Source organism: Octopus sinensis, linkage group LG17 (genome assembly GCF_006345805.1).
Source record: "Octopus sinensis linkage group LG17, ASM634580v1, whole genome shotgun sequence".
Lineage (NCBI taxonomy): Eukaryota > Metazoa > Mollusca > Cephalopoda > Octopoda > Octopodidae > Octopus > Octopus sinensis.
This window is the reverse complement of record NC_043013.1, coordinates 22,555,036-22,578,200: the sequence shown is the minus strand read 5'-3', so window position 1 is coordinate 22,578,200 and position 23,165 is coordinate 22,555,036. Positions and strand designations below refer to the sequence as shown.

Sequence of the window (23,165 nt, the reverse complement as noted above, 5' to 3'; positions counted from 1 at the left end):
CAACAAAGTTATTTCATTCTGAACTGCCCAACTACAGCTGCCGAAAAAAAACCCCCAAAAAACCATGGTGTATTAGCATCAACATTCAAAGAATAAACAAAAAGGATCAACAACCCTGAACTTTATAATCTAGAACTATGGATGGTTGTTAAACATTTTCATAAATACTTTATTTATTTATTCAATTACTTAATTCTTCAGCTCACTCTGCCCTTCACCTAATTTCACTTTCAAACAAAGAATATTTTCTTTTAAACTTTCCTTTCCACTGCCAACATCAACACTGCCAGAAAATATTACAAACAACAAAAAGAAAGGAAAGACACAGACCTCTTAAAATAGTTTCTAATTGAGTAAGAATAACATTTTGGTTAAGGAAAAAAAAAAAAAATTTATTAATGAATTCTTAGACAAGCACAAGGTCTCAGATTTTTAGGTCTCAGAGACGAGATTTCACGATATTCATGCCTTTTTTTCCTTTCCATTCCTATTTATCTTACTGTTCTGCTGTCATTGCTCCAGTGCAGTTGTTTTTAATTAATTAGTCAGAAGTGGAACAGCACCTCCAGCCTCCTAGACTCTCTCTCTCTCTCAGACTGTGTCAGATTGACGTGGTTCCTATTTTGCTTAAACTCCTAAAGACTGATGCTTTTGAGAATTTCAGAGAACCGAGACGAGAGAGAGAATTTTAGAGGACGATCAAGTAAATTGTTTAATGCAGGATTGAGAGAATGGGACAAAGTATGGCTGACAAACTGGCTACACGAAAGGGGTTAGGGTTCAGACAAGATGGCTACACGAAAGGAGTCAGGGTCCAGAGAGAAGAAACAACATACAGGGAACAGCATGTTGACCTGTGAACCAGTTGTTGATTGAGTCTTTCCCAATGCAGCTCATCAGGGTTTTACATGCAATACAGGATGTGCATGTGTGTGTATAAGCAGAGCACCATCCCAAATACATGAATTGAGAGAGAGAGAGAGAGGGGGGGGAGAGAGAGAGAGGGTGACAGATGACACACAGAATCTTTAAGAGGAATAAGATGCAGAATTATCTGTAAATGAGTGTGTGATTAAAAGTGAAAGCAAGGTCATTAATGAATATAATTAACAATTAACCCTTTAGTGTTCAGATTATTCTGTCAAATGTGATGTTTGTTTATTTAAAATGGTTTGAATTAATCATGCATTATTTTGTAATTTAGAGATTTCAGTGATGTGATTTTTTAGTTTTAGAATGATATGGTAGGGCTGAGGTTAGAGGTGAGATCTGGTCAGTTTCAATATAAAACAGGTTAAATATTTTGGCCAGATATGGCCGGTTTGAATGCTAAAGGGTTAAGGTAGATATAATTAACAAGACTTTTCATGCTGGTATGGGTTGGACAGTTTTGGCAGGAGCTGGTAAAGCCAGAGGCCACACCAGGTCCAAAAATTATCTGTTTTGGCATGGTTTCTACAGCCTGATGTAGTTCCTAATGCCAACCACTTTACAGAGAGTACTCGTTGCTTTTTATGTGGCACCAGCACCAGTGCTTTCTGTTCTCCTAACTCAGAGTGTGTCTCCTCTGCCAGGTTATGCACTAAATCATTACACCTTGTTCTTCCTTTTCAGAACATCAACAGTTCTGGAACCCTCTTCGTTTTTTCACATCATATCACACAGCCATGGTAAACAGCTATAAAAACATATTCTTACATGACCACAACTTCAGCTTGTTCCACATAAATGAACAAAATTCTGGTTTGATAGAATAAATCCAGCCTGAATGACAGTTTAAGCAACAACATTCATCATTGAAGAACAAGCCATCATCATTATTGAAAGGAATATACACAATTGCAACAATATAGAAGACAAGTGTCTTGCCTAAGGTGTATTTTGGGAAGCAGTAAACCTGTCATCTTGGCCAAGTGTCTTTTCCTACAGCCCCGAGTTGGCCTAAGCCTTGTGAGTGGCACTGGATAAACAGAAACTGTATGGAAGCCCCTCAGATGAATTGTTAAAAGGTCCAGCCTCATCATGCTGATTCTCTCCAGGATTAAGAGTGTCTGCTTGAATTAGTGTACGAGTGGCTGAATATTCCAGAGCAGATAATTCAGCTGAGGAAGCAGCTGAATAATTAGGACTGAAACCAATGGAGACACATTTACAGTGCATTGTTATGAAGATGTGGAACATAATTGGAACGCTGTTGGTTATGAGGACCAAGGTTCCAGCTGATCGGATCAATGGAACTGCTGGTTTAGGAAATGAACATATAAGCAGCTGAGCGTTCTACAGACACATAATGCCCTTAACAGAGCTCTCAGAAAGATTCCGCATGACACAGAATGTGACAAAGAATGGAGCAATGTGAAATGAAGTGTCTTGCTCAAGGACACTATGAACCACTGGGAATTGAACTCACAACAACTGAGTTGTGAGTTGAATACCCCAACCACTAGGCCACACACACTTTCACTCAGCAAAATATACTTTCGGAGATTGAATAACATAGCAAAGCTGGAAAATTACTATTTGTAAATCTCACAACAAGAGATATTCAGCAACAGTACTTTGGAGTAAAGATTGTTTGCCAACATAACATGGCAGTCCTGGTTTAAGACAAACGTTGCTGTAATTTAGCCCCAGGAAACAACGTCTCCAGCTGGCTATACGACACGATCTGTGTCATTATATTTTCAAACAAGGGAATCTAGCACCCCAACTCTCCAGCTGGAGACGATGTCTCCTGGGGCTGAATTACAGCAACATTCATCCTAAACCAGGACTGCCATATTATGTTGGCAAACAATGTTTATTCCATAGCAAAGCTGATTCGTGTTTGCTTAATTTGCCTTCAAGAAAAGGCTCTTTTCAGTTCTCCTATGAACCTCCACATCTAAAAATAAATGACAATATGAAACTAATATAGAACAGCAACATATCAACAGACATTGGGCATTATTTTCCATTATGCAAAAAATGATGATGAAGTATATTAATAACTGACAATACCAAATGACTATAATGTGTAGAGATGAGCTGAAAAGCCAAGGAATTGCTGACCTAATTGTTAAATTGAAATCGTTATGGCACTTAAGGAATGTGTTCTCTAGCATTCCATTTGTAATTAGTACAAATGGAATACACAACCACTTTTTAAAGACAGATTACCAATAAGGACGGACATCAGCACATTCCAGAAAATAGAAATATGTGAGGATTTATAAATATTATTTGGGCATGTCTTCACACAGTGTTTGTTACCCGGGGACGTAATTGCGGAGGTTTTCCGACTCCTTTTTCATGTAAGAAATGAAACCTTTGCTAGATTTCACACTGAATGAATTTTAAAAATTGCAAGAAGAATTATGATTATTATTATTATTACTATTATTATAAGGTGGGTGAATTGTGCGAGAATGGCCAGGTTTCGCCTGTGATTGAAAAAGGTTTTATAAAAGGAGAAAGGGGCTCTCTATCCCCCTTTTGACCAGGCTCCCGTTGGCTTTTATGGGGTTTTTTCCACCAGGAACCTTTCGAAGCGCCTCCCCCTATTGGGAGTTTTTCGTTGTTATATTATTTTATTGTTACACTGTTTTTACACGATTTTTTCACAAATGGACAAAACCCTTTGTAACCTTTCGTCCTGTTTTGTCCCTTTATGTTTTCTAATCATGTGTTTCAATAAAAAGAATTAATTATTATTATTATTATTATTATTGTTGTTGTTAGTTCGTTATACTTTACCAGCAATTGATAATGTTGCGAGTTTAAATTCTGATCCATGAAATATCACAAAGCACAAATTCTTGTCTGCTTTTCGAGCTTCATCAGCCCATTTCTCAAAATCTTTGGAGTTCTTTCCTGGTCGTATTTCTTTCACTTCCCTCAAGTCAACTAAAAAAGAAAGAAAAAAAAAATATGCAACATGATATTATAATGTGAATAAAACATAAGGAAAATAAAGACAATAAAGATACAAAAAGCAAGAATGAGACGAAATAATGCAGAGAATAAAACTGAATTTACAAGTCTAAGTAAAAGTACAAAGACACGAACAGTGACATGTAAACAAGGCAGAATACATGATACAGAGAGAGGGGGAGGGGGGAGAGAGAGTGTGTCGATAAAGGAACAGCCAGAGAAAGAAGCAGTGGTGAAAGAAAGAGGTGGGGTGACACGGGAGCGGGGTAAGGTTAAATGGTCTTCAGTCAAAATTACTATCATTACAATAATTGCCACCATTAATTACATAGAAAGAAGCAACAAGAGAATCTTTATGCAGCTGCTTGACCTGCTAGAAATAGCAACTAAATCTCCCCGTTTCAAAACAGGACACTCGATAGTATTTTGGGATTTTTTTACACCCCTAAAGGTACACTCTGACTGAAAAAAAAAAAAAAAAAGGACGTCTTGATGGCTATGGCTGGAATGTCTTTTGACTATGGTCTTGCTTGAGCAATACTGACTGACCTTGAACAATAAACAATGAACCAAGAAAGGGATCTCCATGCCCAGGGGGAGGGGGGTCAAACACCTGGCTCATGCCTGGATCCCTGCATAGATTCACCTGTCTTTTGTTTCAGTCATTAGACTGTGGCCATGCTGGGGCACCACATCGGCGGGTGTAGTTGGGCAAATCAACCCCAGGACTTCTTTCTTTTTGTAATGCTTCATACTTAGTCTATTGGTTTCTTTTTGCCAAACTGCTAAGTCACATAAAACAAGACTGGTTGTCGAGTGGTGATGGAGAACAAACACACACAAAGACACACACACACACACACCACACACACACACACACAAAGACATGCACTGAAACAAATAAAAGAACAAAACGGTTAAGGGTATCGTGCCTTTTTAAATAAATGACTGACTGAGAAGGGATAATCTGGGCTTAAACAACAAGGAATACCACAAGTGATAAGTGAAGAGAAACAACACTGATAAGGATCAGAAACAAAAACAGATTAAACTCGCATGGAAGCTTATTGTCATTTTCAATTCTACAAAACTCTTTAAAATTCACTCTCAGCTCTAATCACTTAACCCTTTCTTTACCATATTTCTGTTGAGATGCTCTGAGCTTCTTTCAGTTACTTTAAATATATCAAAGAATTTAGTAAAATAACTTAGTTATCATTAAGCTAGTGTTAGGAACATAAATTGTGACTAAAGTTTGGTGGAAGGTTTTAATTCAAAACTTATGAAAACAAGACATTTGTACTGAGAGCCAGAGGTGGTTTCAGGTGGGTTGGTATCAAAAAGGTTAAGAATTGTTTCTCTATTATATATTTTAACCCTTTTGTTACCATATTTCTGTTGAGATGTTCTGTGTTTCTTTCAGTTAATTTTAAATATAACAAAGAATTTAGTAAAATAACTTAGTTTTCATTCAGCTAATGTTAGGAACATAAATTATGAGTAAGGTTTGGTGGAAGATTTTAATTCAAAACTTATGAAAACAAGACATTTGTACTGAGAGCCAGAGGTGGTTTCAGCCGGGTTGGTAACGAAAGGGTTAATGAATTCTTCATTAAAGATAACCAACCGAAACCATCCACCTCTGCCAATATATCGCACGTCCAGGTTTCAGTTCAAGTAATCCTAATGCATATCCTGTTTTGGCTGGTCTTTTTTAAAATGCATTTCATCATTTATTTATTTCATTTCAGTTTTTCCCGATGAAACAACTATAAACAACAACTAAAATAGAAAAATCGGCAAAAACACTGGAACAACTAAAACATCCACAACAACATTTGAAATGTCGTCAACAATGACAAGAACAATGAAAGCAACCAGTTATTCTATGAAATATTAATTAGGAGGAAAACATCTGCAGGAGATGGAAAATTAATTAATGAAAAAACAAAAACCCACACCAAATAATGAAGCTATCAGATTGTATAATGATTTATTTCTAAAATACTAAAAACCTTACATCGTACAAATATTTATTCATTTCAAGAAAAAATTAAACATACTAATCTACCAAGCCACCATTGGAAATCTAGTCATGCTCAAAAGAGCTGCTACCATTCACATTAGCACAATGAAAGGGAGAGATTGAAGAGATACTGAAGCGGAGGCAAGTAGATGTGGGTGTGTGCAAGTGGTAAGATGGAGGTGAGCCTCAGCCAGACATCTCACAGGCAAGAAATGAAAGCTTGAATTCTTTTCAATGGGAAACAGTGATGGATTGAATGGAACAGGCATAGTGTTCGCAGAGAAATGGTAAGAAAAAATAAATGAAGTAGTTTGAATGTAACAAAATAATAACTTAGCTTAGATTAATCATGGACAATAAGACAGCAATAATAATGCACACACAGACACACACCTCAACCAAGATGACTACATTAAGGGAAGAACTGCTTTGATGAAGACTCCCTAATAATGAATGACAACAATCTCATTATGACATTTGGTAATTTTAATGGATGTGTTGGTAACACAATTAAAGCTTCTCCGATATATGTTAGTTAGTTAGTTAATTTTTTGGCTCAAAAAGCAGAAAGCAAGGCCATGTAGGGGGACATGGAGTTATGTACAGGGTGGTGTTCATGTAAAGAGTTCAGACCAGTTTGACATCGTCAGCAAATAGAAGGGTGTGTTGCGTGAGGTCGTCAGGCAAGTCATTTAAGAAGACTAAGAATAATAAGGGCCCAAGCACTGAATCTTGAGGCACGCCACTGCTCGCACTGGAGATGTCGGACCGCGAATCATTAACTCGGACTTGGAAGGAGCGATCTGAGAGGAGGGCAACAACCCATCATACAATATCCGGATGGAAACTATATGCTTGAAGCTTGACAAGTAATAGGCGGTCACCAATTCTTCCATTTCCAGTAAGTTGGTCAAGCATGATCTCTTCGGCACGAAGCCGTGTTGGGAAATGGTTACAAATATGGTATGAGAAATGAGGAGAGATCAAGGTCCCTGGAGTTCTAAACATTGGCAACTGTAAACCAACCAACTGAGGACTGGCGAACCAGATGGCTGCACCAAACTCCAATCTTGATCTGGCAGATTTTCTACAGCTGGATGCCCTTCCTAATGCCGACCACTCCGAGAGTGTAGTAAAAAGAACATTGCTGGCCAGTATGGGACTCAAACCCATGATATTCGTGTATCAGTTCTCTTGAGAAAATAGTAGAATATGAGAGATTTGTAAATGAAAAAGGAATAATATGTGTGTGGCTTGTGAGTGTGTAAGGAGTGGTGGATAAGGTCAAAGTTACACCAACTCTCTGGACCAGGAAGTGAGTTAATGTTTTAGGAAGAAAACTGTGTGAACTGTTCAAAACATTTTGTTACATTTTTTTATGTGCCCTTGTTTGTTTATGTGTGTGTGTTTAATGTTTACAGGGGGCAGAGAAAGGCCAGAATATGAAACAGCTTCATAGAAAGAATATATATTGATTTATATTGCAAAAACAATGTCATCTGAAAGCAACTTTTCATTTGGTTTCGTGTCATGGTAATAATAAATATGCTGAGATTAAGTAAGGTTACGCCATTAGAAACTGGATCTATAATAAACACACCCTTTTCTTTTTAGATAACCTATTTCTCTTGCTCTTTCTTTCTTTTATGATTCACAACAGAATAAATTTAAATAAAAGCTTGCTTTTTCTTATATCTGAATATATATATATATATATATATATATATATATATATTTTTTTTTTTTTTTTCAAAACTATAGAAAAGGTTGCAAGACGCAACGAAAATTTTAGGAAAATAAAAATAAGAAAAAAGTGGAAATTTTACCAGTGAGTGTGTTACATTATAAGGCACAAAAAGAAAATGACTCTCCCCAGACACAACAGAATATGCTTCAACACACAAACTCATATAAAGAATATTACAAACCAAATCCAAAACCGAAATATAATTTTTAAATATTTCTATAGAAAGAGACAGACCGATGGATAGAGGATCAGCATGGCTGTGTGGTTAAACAGTTTGCTTTACAGCCAAAGGGGTTTGGGTTCAATTCCACAGCAGAGCACTTTGAGCAAAGAATCTTTTAATGAACCTTAGGCTGACCAACACCTCAGACAGAAACTGTTCTGAAGCTTGTCATAGATATAGAATACACTTAGATATGTGTGTGAAGTCTTTGCTTATGTAGGTCTAAAAACAAGGGTTGATGTTGTTTATATTGTATCCCTTTATATCCAGTAAATACGTGGTTTGATAAACAGATCCTCATCATTTAGCATCCACTGCCAATGCTGGAATGGGTTGGACAGTTTGACGAGGGTTGGTAAGCTGGAAGTGCGATTTGGCATGGTTTTCTATGGCTGCATGCCCTTCCTAACGCCAACCACTCAGAGTGTAGTGCTTTTACGTGCCACTGGCACAGGTGCCATTTGCATGACACCAGTATCTGCCATGACTGCAATTTTGCTTGTCTTGATGGGTCTTCTTCTCAAGCACAACATAATTCCAAAGATCTCGGTCATTGCCACCACAACACTCAAAAGGAACTTGGCCACTTTGCCTCTATTGATAAAATAAATTAAAAAACTGGAACATGCCATGAAATTGCTAATTTTGACAAAAATTCTTGAAGTTGATGCCCCTATTTGGTCTCAGAGTAATGACTGAAACTAGCAAAAGATTAAAACAATTTATTTTTCAGGCTAATCATGGGTTGGCTACTTCTGCAAATTTAGAAATTAATTACTTGCGTGACTCAGCAGCCAGGAAGTTAAACATCTTATATCGGTGTTCCCCCAAATCTTATACAATTAACAAAACTTTACAGAATCCAAATCTATTTTACAAATAATTCTTGCTACCCTAATTTGAATAGGACCTGGAATGAAAGAGTAATTGCTTTTAAGGGAGTTTATTCATATATAATATATATATATATACATGTAATAAACAATAGGCGTAGGAGTGGCTGTGTGGTAAGTAGCTTGCTTACGAACCACATGGTTCCGGGTTCAGTCCGACTGTGTAGCACCTTGGGTAAGTGTCTTCTGCTATAGCCTCAGGCCGACCAGAGCCTTGTGAGTGGATTTGGTAGATGGAAACTGAAAGAAGCCCGTCATATATATGTATATATATATATATATATATATGTGTGTGTCTGTTTTTTTCCCCCCAACATCGCTTGACAACCGATGCTGGTGTGTTTACGTCCCCGTAACTTAGCGGTTCGGCCAAAGAGACCAATAGAATAGGTACTAGGTTTACAAAGAATAAGCCATGGGGGTCGACTTGCTCCACTAAAGGCAGTGCTCCAGCATGGCCACAGTCAAATGACTGAAACAAGTAAAAAAAGAAATAGCATTATTTTATAAACTAAATGTAATTAATGTGTTGTTGCATGGTCTGAATCTAATAAAATTTAATTAAAAAACACCTTATTTTGCAGAACCCTAAAACTTTTCACAGAACTGAAGGATTTCTTGGAACACACGTGCCTTACATAGTCAGTTAACTATTTGTGGCACTATAACATTGACATGGAAATAATATAGAAGTTTCTGCAAGTGGAAAAGACAAATAAATGGACTAAAAAAAAAAAAAAAAGCAGGTCCATCTATATTCACCTACAATTCCTGGGAGAGTCATAATGGTACATGTGCCTCCAAAGGATCACATCAAAAGCAACCATCATTACATTTTCCATTCTCAATAGCTAACAGTTGTTCCTTTCTGAACCCACTTTCAGGTTCTGAGACATCTTTTGTGTGCCCAAATCTCCAAGAACACGTTGCAGGCTTATTACAGTTTAGACTGGCACCAGGTTTGGTTATTCCAATTCTGTTAACTGAACTTCCATTGTAATACAGTGTGAAAGCAAAATAAAATAATAATAATAATACACTTCTCTGCTCAGTCCACTTAGCTGTCAATAGATATCACGCAATGAATATTCTGCAAAATTACCAAATCAGGCTTTTAAAAGAATCTTTGATTTTGTCTAAGGGCTTCGTTTATCTGAAAAAACTACAGGAGTGGCAGTGTGGTAAGTAGCTTGCTTACCAACCACATGGTTCTGAGTTCAGTCCCACAGCGTGGCACCTTGGACAAATGTTTTCTATTATAGCCTTGGGCCGACCAAAGCCTTGTGTAATTAAGGTAGATAAGTTCATTGTATTGCTCTAACCCACACCAAGAGACCTGTACAAAGCACGTTGGAAACTGATGAATCACCAATCAGTCAGTCATGTCCCGACACACCTTCAAGAGGATGTGAACTCATGACCCACCAACCATAAGTCAATTGTTATGTAGCTTATCTATTCAGGAATTTCTGATTACAAATAAGCAGACAGAGTCTCTATGTGGTTCCCTCAATCTGCTAGAAATAGCAGTCAAATCTCTCACATCATATATTTATTTTCTTAAAAAAAAAAAGAAAACAGAATAGTTTGGTTTGCAATACGCTGTTCCTGAAAACAAGACAGGATGGTCACATGTGGAAAGCTGCTCAGTCAGGAGTTGTCATGACTGGAATTCATTTGTTCATACAGTCTTCTCAATCAGAGCTGACCAACAGCTAAACAACAATACCTTGAATGAAAAATATGTTGAGAGTTGGTAAGCTTGTTAGAAACAGCAACCAAACTTACCTCAAATCATACTCTACCATCTTGAGAAAGAAAAGTCACACTGAATAATGTAGCGAAAGATAAGCTATGGTGCCAGAATGTCTGGTCATGGCTGAAACATCTTTAGTCATAAGTGTAGCCAATCAGGCTGGTAGGGATCTAAGGAGGAGAGTGACAATGACAAGATATTTTAAATCCTTTTCCTTACCAAATGAAAATCAAAGAATTTTATTCTTCCCAAGGTTTCAACAGCTGGAAACCCTTCCTAATGCCAACCACTTCGAGAGTGTAGTGGGTGCTTTTTACGTGCCTCCAGCATGAGGGCCAGTCAGGTGGTACTGGCATCAACCACACTTGAATGGTACTTTTTACGTGCCACTGGCATGAGAGCCAATCAGGCAGTACTGGCAACGGCCACAACAATGACTTCACTTGATTCAACAGGTCTTCGCAAGCACAGTTTATTGCCCAATGATTGAAGGGTACTCTTAAATGAGCTGGTTGTGATGCACTGGCATAGTCCACGGTTATGGTCTCACTTGGATTGCCAGGTCTTCTCAAGCACAGTATATCTCCAATGGTCTCACTCACTCATCATCACCACAATGAGGCCCAACGTTCAAAGGTCATGCTTCACCACCTCATCCCAGGTCCCTTGGGGTCTACCTCTTCCACAGGTTCTCTCTACTGCAAGGGTGTGACACTTTTTCACACAGCTGTCCTCATCCATATGCAACACATGACCTTAGCAGGAGGGAATTGTAAATGAGTGAGAGTGAGGGAACAAGACCCCACAATGAAGCTTCGTACAGAGTCACAGGTAATCTATATTTAATTACCGATTTGTGCTTAAGACTTAAACCAGATTTCTTTTTTATTTGTAATTTTTCACAGCAAGATTTTTACAAACCTCATCAGAAAACAGTTTTAAATATAAATTTGAATTCTCCTGAAACTTCAGCCACAAAGCCAGGCACTTCTGCATGAGTGATACCTTGGCATCAAAGATATTTCAGATGGTTACATTATCCAATATATTCTTTCCTTACTTAAGAAACAATTTAGGGTGGTTTAGCTACCATTTCAACCAGTGGAGAATTGGCAGTATCATTACAAGCTCCCTGTGTTGAGTTCAAATCCTGCCAAATAATATAAGTTCAGAATTGCAGATCGACTGAGCAACAAATAGGATGCCTTGTGGTACCTATCATGGTGGTTCTTTGCATTCAAACTTCTTAGATCACCCATCCCCACCCCCCATCACCCAGTTTAAAACCAATACTTTGTACCTATGATGCCTTTAGCAGGGTTCACACTGTTGCAAGCATTCGGCCCTATTTTCTAGTTTGAGATTAATAACCCTGCTTCATTTCCTCATTCTCAAAGACTCTGGAATATTACAGGGTCACAAGTAACACTCTAACCATTCCGACTAAATGGTAAAAAGTAAAACAGTGTCATACAGCCACACAAAAGCTTCCTTCTTTAACGCATACAACTAATTTGAATAGGGGACCAAAGCAATATTTAAAACCTCATTTGAATAGGAGTCCAGTGCATATATTTAAAAAGCCCAATTTCATCCTGATGAAACAGATCTATGGTCAAAATGTGCTCCAGAGTTGACAAACCCATCTTTTTGTATATATAGGACACCATTTACCTAATGTGTCCATCTTGTTTTAAGATTGTAGGGTGAGTTTAAGGGGAAATAGGCTGCTGTTTTCAAAAGCTCAAGTAACATATAGCTTCTCTCGTTAGTTTGTCATTGTTCATGTTGCTGTTTTTAACCACAGGTCAACCCTGATTGAGCCATGACCAGCCAGTTTTTTTGTCTAGAAGTATCAAGGACTACAATATGTATTGAACACTTTCTTTTATTAAAGAATGTTGGATGTGGTTTGATAGAAGTTTGGCTGATATTCTTAGCATTTCTTGTAGCCACTAAGAAAGTTCATGGTCCCCTACAGAACACAAAACTGATCTAAACTCATGAACCTCAATTTTCACCTGTACTGGTGCCACATATGAAGCACCTAGTACATTCTGAAAAGTGGTTGGCATTAGGTAGGGTGTCCAGCCATAGAGATCCCGCCTGAGAAGACAATGGAGCCTGGTACAGCTCTGGTTTGCCAGCTCCTGTCAAACCATTGAACCTGTGCCAGTATGAAAAGAGGGCATTAAATGATGATGATAATGATGATGGTGGTGGTGGTGGTGGGCACCAAATTTTGTAGTATTTACAACTATCTATCACGCTGCCAATGTACATGTATCATATTAAACATAGACTTATGCATGGGTTGGCCTTAATTGAATGACTGACTTCTTTTATTGACTCCAGAATGACAAATGGCAATAATCAACCCTGTCACAACTTGAAATCAAAACAAAGAATATGGTTGGCACGTGAACTACACGTTGTCCGACATTTAATCCAGCAACAGACTAGCGATTCTGTGGCTCAAAACAGTAACTTGAAACGGATTTGAATATACGTTAAAATGATGAGAGACAAACAGTATAACACTTCAAATGCAATAGAATAGTCCCAAACACACCTTACAGACATTCAGTTATTCTGTTGACATGAGGGCACTAAACTACGGATGGCGAAGACAGAAAGGCAACCCTGGTCGGAGGAGATACGTCTGCCTGCTAAGTTAACTGCATCTCTATTCCATCCTTTACCGAATATATTCAATTCCTCAACTAAGACAGTAAAAGACAGCAATTTTCTGAACTATAAAAAAAAAAAAAAAAAAAGAGGGGGCTCACATTACACACCCAGCCGACCATTACCATAACAATCCCTTGCAGACATAACAAACTGCTCTCATTTCAGTTGCTGACTGACTGTGTAAGAAAGAAGGGTGGAATATGGCAAAAGGCACATCGATAGGGACAGAAAGACATAAGAGTCCAAGAGTCAGACAGACCGGCATAGACACAGAGAGACAAACAAACAGATAGACGAATACACACACACACACACACACACACACACTCTAGAGTTGAGCAAATAAAGTCAGGCTGACAGATTCTCCTCAGTATATCTCAGCTAAAGAAAATCCCCAGAAAACCTGCCTCTTTTTTCAGTGGTAAACTTCTCCCATTCCAGTTGTTATCGCATAAAGTTTCTATATACATTCTCTCTCTCTCATAAAATGTGTCGTTGCTAGTGTTGGCGACAACACAAACTCATCTGAATTTCTTCAGGTATTACCATAAACTAAACCGATGTAAATTCCTCCCGGTTTAACCGGAAACACACGACCACCATCATCACCACTACTAGCAAAATCCCAATCACCATTCTTAACTACACACACTCACACATCATTTTATGTTAATTACATCCATAATTATAGGATATAATTATAGGTGCAGGAGTGGCTGTGTGGTAAGAAGCTTGCTTCCCAACCACAATGTTCCAGGTTCAGTCCCACTGCATGGCACCTTGGGCAAGTATCTTCTACTATAGTCTCGAGCCGACCAAAGCCTTGTGAGTGGATTTGGTAGACGGAAACTGAAAGAAGCCCATTGTGTATATATATATATATATCATCGTTTAACAGCCATCTTCCATGCATGTGTAGGACAGTTGACAGGAGCTTACCAGGTAGAAAAACTACTCTAGGCTATTGTGTCTGTTTTGGCATGGATTTTACGACTCAATGCCCCTCCGAACGCCAACCACCCCACAGAGTGGACTCAGTGATTTTTACGTGACACCAGCACAGGTGAGGTTAGTTTAGATTTTCACAGCTGGATGCCCTTCCAAATGCCAACCACATTAGTGTAGACTGGATACTTTTAACGTGGCACCAGCACTGGCAGGGGTCACCAAGTAAGTTTTGTAAGACAAGGAATTTTGAGAGGGGCAGGGGAATTTGAAGAGGGGTTCTTGTGTCAGAGGATGAAAGGTTAGAGTGTGACAAACAGACAGAAGCAGGTGCCTTGCCGCAACAGAAGGGGCATCAGAGGTATCATAGATACGAAGCTGTCAAGACATGACAATCTATCTTTTATTCTGACATAATATATCTAGAACAATTCATTTAATATAGCCTTCCTTTTAATAGATAGTAGAATTTAACTTGGAGATTTGGCTGCTAATTCTAGGAGATCAATCAGAGGTTTCCTCATTATCAACGTTAATCAAAAGTGCAAAACGGCTCAATATATTTTACTATGGAAAATGGATGCAAGAAGTTCATAAAAGTCATACGTGTGTGTGTGTCTGTGTTTGCCAAAATTCCCCCCGCCATCACTTGACACCGACGTTGGTGTGTTTACGTCCCCATAACTTAGCGATTCAGCAATAGTGACTGATAGAATAAGTACTAGGCTTACAAAGAATAAATCCTGGTGTCGATTTCTTCGACTAAAGGCAGGCCATGCTCCAGCATGGCCGCAGTCAAATGACTGAAACAAGTAAAAGAATAAAACAACATCGCTAAGATGCTGGATTAATTAATCCTCAACGTAGAGTGGAATAAGAGCAAAAGGGCTGAATTTGTAACAAGGCCATGGCAAGGCTGTTCCTAAAATGAGAAAAATGAAATAATAGTTTCGATCAACAAATCATAAGCCGGATGCGAACTCGGCTCACACGGAACCAAAATGGGACGCTCAGTGTCATACAGGGGATTGCTATTCGATTTCGAAAACATCTAAATTTAACGCCAGTTCTATAGCTGACTGGCACCTTAGATAATGTCCCAAACCAGATAAACCCATCCTCTGTGTGTGTGTGTGTGTGAGTGAGAGAGAAAGTGAGAGAGAGAAAGAAAGAGAGAGAGACAGACAGACAGAGAGGGGGTGCGTATATACATTCAAAGCTAAATATTCCTTGTGTCATATATATTACATATACGGAATAATAATAATAATTATAATAATAATAATCATTTTCTTTTTAAAAACTTACATGTACATACTTGCGTACACGCACTCGTATATACACACCGCACCCTTTATAATAATGTTATGTAGACACTCATACGAAGATATATAGATTATATACATGTGTGTATGTATATATATATATATATATATATATATATATATATATATATATATAGAGAGAGAGAGAGAGAGAGAGAGAGAGAGAGAGAGAGAGAGGGACATGTATTAATTCATATATTTATACACATACCTAAATTTACATCGTACAAATGTGCACAGAGGCACAGGCAAAACTACTTTTCTATATAAATCCACACACACACACACACACACACACACCCAACGGCAGGCATTACCCAATTGCTCACGGCAACGACGGCTACGATGATAGGCAGAAAGACAAAACCTCGCTATCTAACCTGACCTTATTTCCAGTTACTTTTACCACCATCACCGCCGACAACACATCTGCTAATACCACCACCACCACCACCGTTACCATCATCATCACTAACATCACCAAAGCAGCAGGGCAGAAGAAATGAGGTTAAAATGCCATTCTATCACGCAACACACACACACACATGTATAATAAAAATATTTCACCACAGATTAGCTTCATAGTAAAATATTAGACACACACTAACTATATAATTCCACTTGTTCAAACACTACCACCACCACCAGCTCTCTAACATACAACCCTGTCTCAACCCTTATTCTTACTCCAGTCCCACCATCCTAATCATAGCCGTGTGTGTGTGTTTGTGTGTGTGTGTGTGTGCAAACATTCTAACACTTAAAACTATGGCAGATATCCTTTTGGGTTCACTGAGTCTACTAAAAAAGAAAAAGCCGTCCCTCTTGTCCGGTTGAGGACAGTTAACACTTTTATTTTCCAGACTCCAACATTAAATAAAACTTCGTTTAATCTTATGAGGCCTAACTGTATTTTAAAAAAGACTTACAAGGAATTAATTGATCAAATTCTATAAGGCACAAATAAATTCAGAGACTTGGTCTTCGGCAATACGTGAGTGGGGAGTTTTTGGTTTTTACAAAGCTGTGGGAGTCATGGATGGATAGGTTATCAATCCTCTCAGTTCCTCACAATGTACGAAGGCGGGCGTGACAGCTTCACTTGAAGAACAAGAAACGATCCTGAAGAAAGAATAACTATGAATTGTTAGACCTAAACCATTTGAATAAATTTAAATAAATTCCGAATAGTCTGTTGCCCAAATTACAAACAAATCTTGGAACTACTGAAAGTCATATTTACAAAAAATAAAAAAAAGGAGAGAGAGAGAAGAGAGAGAGAGAGGGAACCTTGTATGTATCAAACAAGGAATGGGACAATCTAAGAGAATAACTTGATGAGATTCTTAACTTGAAATTGTTTAAAAGAAACTGAAAGAATACTGATTTTAATAAATTTACCGAATCTATTCCATCTCAATGATGGAATAGATCCTATTTACCAAATTTAATTTAATAATTTCTAATATGGAATGATTAACTCTTTAGCTTATGCCAAATAACATTTGGAAGTTATATCGTTATAAATATTAGTTTAATTTTTTTAGCACAAGGTCTGAAATTTCAAAGGAGGATGTAAAAAATTACGAAAGACTACCAAGAAAAAAAAAAAAAAATATATATATATATATTATATATATATATATATATATATATATATGCGTATGTGGGCACAGGACGTCACGAAACGTGTACAACAAAAAGTACGAAGTACGAGTACATGGAAAATGAAATATTTTTTCGAACAACGTAAGACCCCTTGCTCACGTGGCTCCCACATGACCATCGGCCATCTTTCTTCTCCTAACTTGTGTTTCTTTCACTCCGTTGTAGCTGGATCAAGGAAGACGTGTACTTGTCTGTCTCCTGTCCAAGCTTGATTTACGCGTTCGCCACCACAACCTCGTTTAGGCTTAACAGCCCTTCCTGTTTGTGTTACCAATTTTGACCCTCCGCAAAATCTCAAATTTTATTTAATTTGCTTTGCAGGAGCAACTGTTTTATCGAAAACGTATCTTGTTGTTAAATGCTCGAAATACGAGAGTAGAAAAACAGCCAACAACTGATAAAGGGTTGTTCTTTGTGTTGTTGTCTTGTTTTCCATTTGTGTCTTTCGTTGTTCGAAAGAAGAGTTCATGTTCCATGTAGTCGTACTTTTTTGTTGTACACGTTTCGTGACGTCCTGTGCCCGGGGCTACCACTGCGGATTTTAATAGCGGGTTGGTAGAACACATGTCCGACAACGTCCTGGGAGAGGCTCTAGGCTTCGATGGAGACCAGCTTATCAATCTGCTTGCAATAATCGGGCCGAGGTATCTGGACAATTTCCAGAAATCCCTGGCCTGGTTGTGCTACCGATCGGTCTTGCCAGTTCGAGAGAGGTCAAGGCAAAGTGTTGGTACCCCACCCACATGCCCGAGGTGCGAGCGTGTCAGTGAAGCTGTCACGCCCGCCTTCGTGCATTGTGAGGAACTGAGGGGATTGATAACCTATGTCGAACAAGTGATGTCGGAAACGGAAAGAGTACGGTTATCGACTGAGTCTATCATCAAGATTTCACCGCCTCCCTCCTTTAATAAGGAAAAGGGGGCGTCATTTTTCTGCGTAGTAGCCGTATTGAAAGAGACAGTATGGGTGATGCGTGGAAGAGGAATTGAGACATGGGTTGGTTAGTTCTGTTTTACTACCATCTGTCCAGGAAGATAAGTCTGGAGAAGAGGCGCCAGTCTCAAAGAACGTTTGAGGAAAGATGGACAAATGTCGTAAGGAAGACGAGAGTGAGTGGGACCGCGCTAGTGTAGCCGGTCTGAACGGAAAAGAAGTGGGGAAAACGGAAGGAAAAAAACGAAAAATTAATAATTATAAAGAGTAAAAGGGGAAAAAACCCCGGCGGGTTGAACACAAACCCGGAAAAAAAACTTGTTTAATTTTTAATTCATTTTAATTTGATTCATCATTTCGATTTCATTATACTCGATTTTTCCCCGACTAACTAATGTATAACCCCAATCCCTGAATATTTTTGTCCTTGTGCTATCCCCTCTATGTTAGCCGTGTATTGGCAAATAAAGAAATTGGTTAAGTGAGGTGAGAGATTTCCCAGAGTACTCGTCGTATTTTCCTGTTGTTATAACGGAGCACATGGAACCAACGACGGTCAGAGTTGAATTATTCTAACGATGGACAGAACTGGACAACCAACAGCATCCGTGATGTGTTTATTCGGTCCACTGTATTATTTAGCAGAGGAATAAAGTCTCGCTGTTATTTTGAAGTTTGTATTATTTCCACGAGTTAACACGCCGCACATGTTATATAATGGTATGCAACATTCCGTAGTAAACCAAGAGAGACTTTATAATCACCCCGGCTAAAACTTGTGACCCCGACGTGAATCCCTGCAGCATTCTACACGGCTCACCATTAAAACTGTTGACCCCGTACGAACAAATGAACGACCATTGAGCCAACAGCAATCTAACATAAAATGTCACAACAGAAATGGGTCTCACAACAATTTTAATGTCACATCACAACGGAAAGAAATGTAATTGTGGTAGATCCGTCTCAAGAGTTTCTTCTGGTTTCAGTGCTTCTGTAATATCCACTCACAGCAGCTATTGGCAGATATGGGCAAATGAATATTCTTAAGTTATAGAGATGAGCCCAAACTGCATTATTCCTAGAAAAGCCAACATAGGAGTGTTTGGTTTATTTTTGTTTTGTCTCACATCCTGGAAGCAATATGCTCTCATAATTCCTTTATTTCCAACATAAGCATAAGGCCTCTATTTTAGGAAAGGAAAATATAAAGTCGGTTATTTCATCTCCACTGCGTAACTGGACTTTATTTTATCGTCTCTGACTGGATTTGAACTCAAAATGTAAAAAGCCATAATTATAAAGCAGACGGTAATTTTATCCAATGTTCAAACGCTGTTCAGTGGGGAAATGATATCTCCGATAAGCAATTCGCAATAATTTAACGAGAATTACCGAAAAGTAGCGTCTTTGATACGCGACATACAATAAGGAAGTGATCAAATGGTGTTGTATTACTTCAGATTAATTTGAGGAACATGCAATGGAAACAATGGAATTCCGTAGCTGGGATGGTTAACGGCATCATTTTTTTTTTTAATAATTTTTTCCAGCTGCACAATGTACAGTATAAAAAAAACAAGAACAGTCGATTAGAGAATGGACTAACCCCCGTTTTACATTATCAACATAGAGAATTGACCCCGAACTCAGAATCTATATAAACGAAAGTAAACATTTTGAGCCAAGCGCTCTGCAATTTATATTGTTTCATTCCTTTTATTGTCAAAGAAAACTAGGTTAAAAATAGGGAAATTGATATTCATTATTGGATGGTTACTAAATCTGCTGATATAGAAAATCTCTTGCAAAATAAGGATTTATAACAGGTCGATTCGGGATCTTGAGATTCACTGACGAAATAAGATTAAGTAAGATGCCTGCTTTCTTCAATGAGGGGTTTTTGTAACGTAGAGAAGAGGAGTAAAATGTATGTTACGGGCTGTGGCCGTGCACGAAACTTGGGATTTTGAAGAGGCAACAAATACTATAAACGAAGGGAGCTAATTGAACGGGTATGTAAAATGTATATGAGAGGGTGTATGTTTGTGTCTGTATGCATGAAATGTGAGGATGAATGAAGGTAAGCAAAGATGGGTTTATATGTGTACACATGTATTTGTGTGAGACAATAAAGGAAACGGGGAAATGGTGCGTAAGGAGAGAGGTGATTGTGTGAGTGTGAAAGCGGAACTGCGTGTAATGTGCGATGCAGTGATAGAAAGTGTGAGGGGAGGTTTACGCATATTTCTGAGAAAATATGTGGATATCTGTCTGTGACCCCCCAGCATTGAACACTTCGAAACAATCTTACAGCTTTGAAACTCATGACAACGTCAATGTATTTGACATTATTCTTTCCCCAGCTTCCTCTCTTTCTCTCTCTCCCTCTCATGTCTGAACGAGGGTTGAAAAGATGAATGAGACAGAATATAAATGGAATCACACAACTGTTTGCTGATGGATCATATAGCTAATAAGTAACAACCAAAAGGTTATTTACTTGTTTAGTCATGTGTCCCGAATGGAAATTAGTGTTGAAAAGATCAAGTTGATAGCAAACAGTAAACACTGCGATAGAAAGTTGACACTATGAGAGCAGCAGGGTTACGTGACGAAAGGTCGGCGCCGTCAACGACGATGCATCACAAGCAGACATCCCAGAGCAACGGCTCAGATTGTCGGAACGTGGAAAGGCAACTCATCGAAGGAGACTTCTCAGTAAATTATTCTACTAGAAATAGCAACCAGCCTGCAAATCACGACTTGTTCGTTTTAAAAGAAAACACAAGGACAAATGCGTCCAATAAGCGAGTCCTAGGCATCCGTTCGTCCTACTAGAAATAGCAGCCAGTCTACTTTCAAATCTTAAAAAAAAAACAGGCAACGATAGCTTGGACAGTATAGTCCATATACATAGAAAGAGGGAATGGCTTCAGATTAAATGCTCTTGATCACATGCCAGTTTGACAGTGGTTGCCCTGAGGTTAAACAACAGTGAAGGACCCACAAGATGTTATCACGAATATAGATATATAAAAAAAAAAAGACGGTAGGGTCATGGCTGAAAGGCCTTTTATCAATCAAAGATGTGTTCGATTTGGGCTGATATGAGGTTAATAGATGAAAAAAACCAAAGCTTTGTTTCTCCATGTTCATTCCATGAGAACATTGGAATCTTAGACCACCTCAACATGAATCTCTGTCAGTTTCGATAAGGCATATCCAGGTGTTCCATCAACTGGAACTTCTTTTCGGCGTGGAAGTGGCTGAATATCTCACAGATCTGTGTAGCTTTAACGCAATTCTCAAATAGAACCAACGCAACACAGTGTAATAAGGCAGCTCCTATGAATCACAAGAACCATCCGATGGTCCACACACAAATCTCGGACTGGATCGTGGTTAAGGTTAATGTCACCCGCCCAAGAGGGCAACATATTTTTTCAGGAATAAAATAACATTAGAAATTTACAAAATACCGACTAACTTCTACGAGGATTGAAAGGAATTTAACAAAACTAGATTCGATAGTTGTTGCAATTGTTTAGCACCAGAGTACAGCCTTTATCCAACCCGTTCCCTAATATTTTGAGTACATGTTCCAATGGGTCGTTCTTATTTTAATGCAATTTATTACTGGTCAACCCTAGGTCAGCCGTGCAACTGTGAGAAGGCAGGCCAATGATCAAAACTATTGTCTTACTTTTTGTTATCAGACATTGTTTCAAGAATTGCAATGTTTCATTCCTAATTTTAAGGTTTACTCGGGATATTGTTCATGAACTGGTATTTTATATTTCTGAAAACAAATTTAGAACAGTAGAAACGAGAAGCTATCGAAAAGTCCGCGAGACTTCTTATATAAACAACGAAATCTGCGTGTAAAACAGGTTGGCCAAACCTTATCCAAAGCAACAGAGGATTATAAAAAAAAAAAATTAAAAAAACCCGACATTATCTAAGGGAAAGACAGGGTTAGGGTTATGCTTGCGCTTAAAGCTACCACAGCAAAAAGTCAAGAGCCAACAAGAGGATTTCTATACAGTTGCTCGACTTCCTAAAAATAGAAGCCAAATTTCTTTAAATCACCCCACTCCCCACTTTCTTAAATAAAAGGCCGTGGTATATATCGCGGTTGAAATGCCTTTAAAAACTGGCTAACCAACGTCAACACTCGTCAATGTGAAAACTACAGAACGCTGGTGACCCTACATTCCTAAGACACTCCTCTTCCAGATAAGGCGACAAAGGTCAAGGACAATGGTAATGAGGTCGGTTGAAGACGGATCTCGCTGGATGTGACGTAGTCGCATGTCAGAACGAAAGATCTGGTGTACACTTACGTATGTCCTCTGGATGAGGACATACGCATCTGCCCTCGTCCAGACAAATCCGTTATTCGTTCATAATATAAACTTGCTTCGAGGATAAAAAAACTTTGGACAGAGGAACACATATCTACACACACCTTTCCTTGCTCATTAATTCAACCTAATTTAAGTTAATTAACATCTCATAAATTCTCTCTCTCTCTCCCCTTTCCGTCATTAATCTCTTCACCAGTTCTGAGTAAAATATGCGCGCGCGCGCGCGCACACACACACACACACACACACACCATCTGCACTCTATCTGTAACGGCCGTGCGACGGTTCAAATATAGAACTCTGCAACGAGACAGACACTTGGGAAGACATGAATAACAGTGAATACGGCAACTTCTGCTGGGATAGAATGGCGTTATAATTGTGTGCTGGCAAACCAGGTTCAAATGTCTAAAATAGTTAAATACGATGATGACATTGAGAATACAGGGAAAAGACAATGGACACCAGCCAGGTACCAAAGCATATAAACTTGATCTCCGACAGGTTTACAAAATTGACATTCTACAGCAAGACGGAGTTGGATCGAATTAAGGTCATATTAACAAAATAAATGAAGTCGCTCAGAGGAGTTGGGGGGCCAGAAAAGTTTCATTTCATCTTTGCCTTTTCAAATTCATCTCATTTTTCTTTCACTCGTTTTTTTTTGTTTTTTTTG

At 38.5% G+C, this 23,165-nt stretch overlaps 1 protein-coding gene across 6 annotated transcripts in view; it reads right to left on the bottom strand.

The window, feature by feature from the left end:
• LOC115220856 (1-phosphatidylinositol 4,5-bisphosphate phosphodiesterase gamma-1) overlaps positions 1-23,165 on the bottom strand; it is a 153,296-nt gene that overhangs the window by 76,203 nt on the left and 53,928 nt on the right. For all 6 annotated transcript variants that reach the window (XM_036510426.1, XM_036510428.1, XM_029791034.2 and 3 more), the window contains exon 2: positions 3,736-3,885. In XM_036510426.1, coding sequence (XP_036366319.1) covers positions 3,736-3,885 — 150 coding nt within the window. The remainder of the gene's footprint in view (positions 1-3,735; positions 3,886-23,165) is intronic.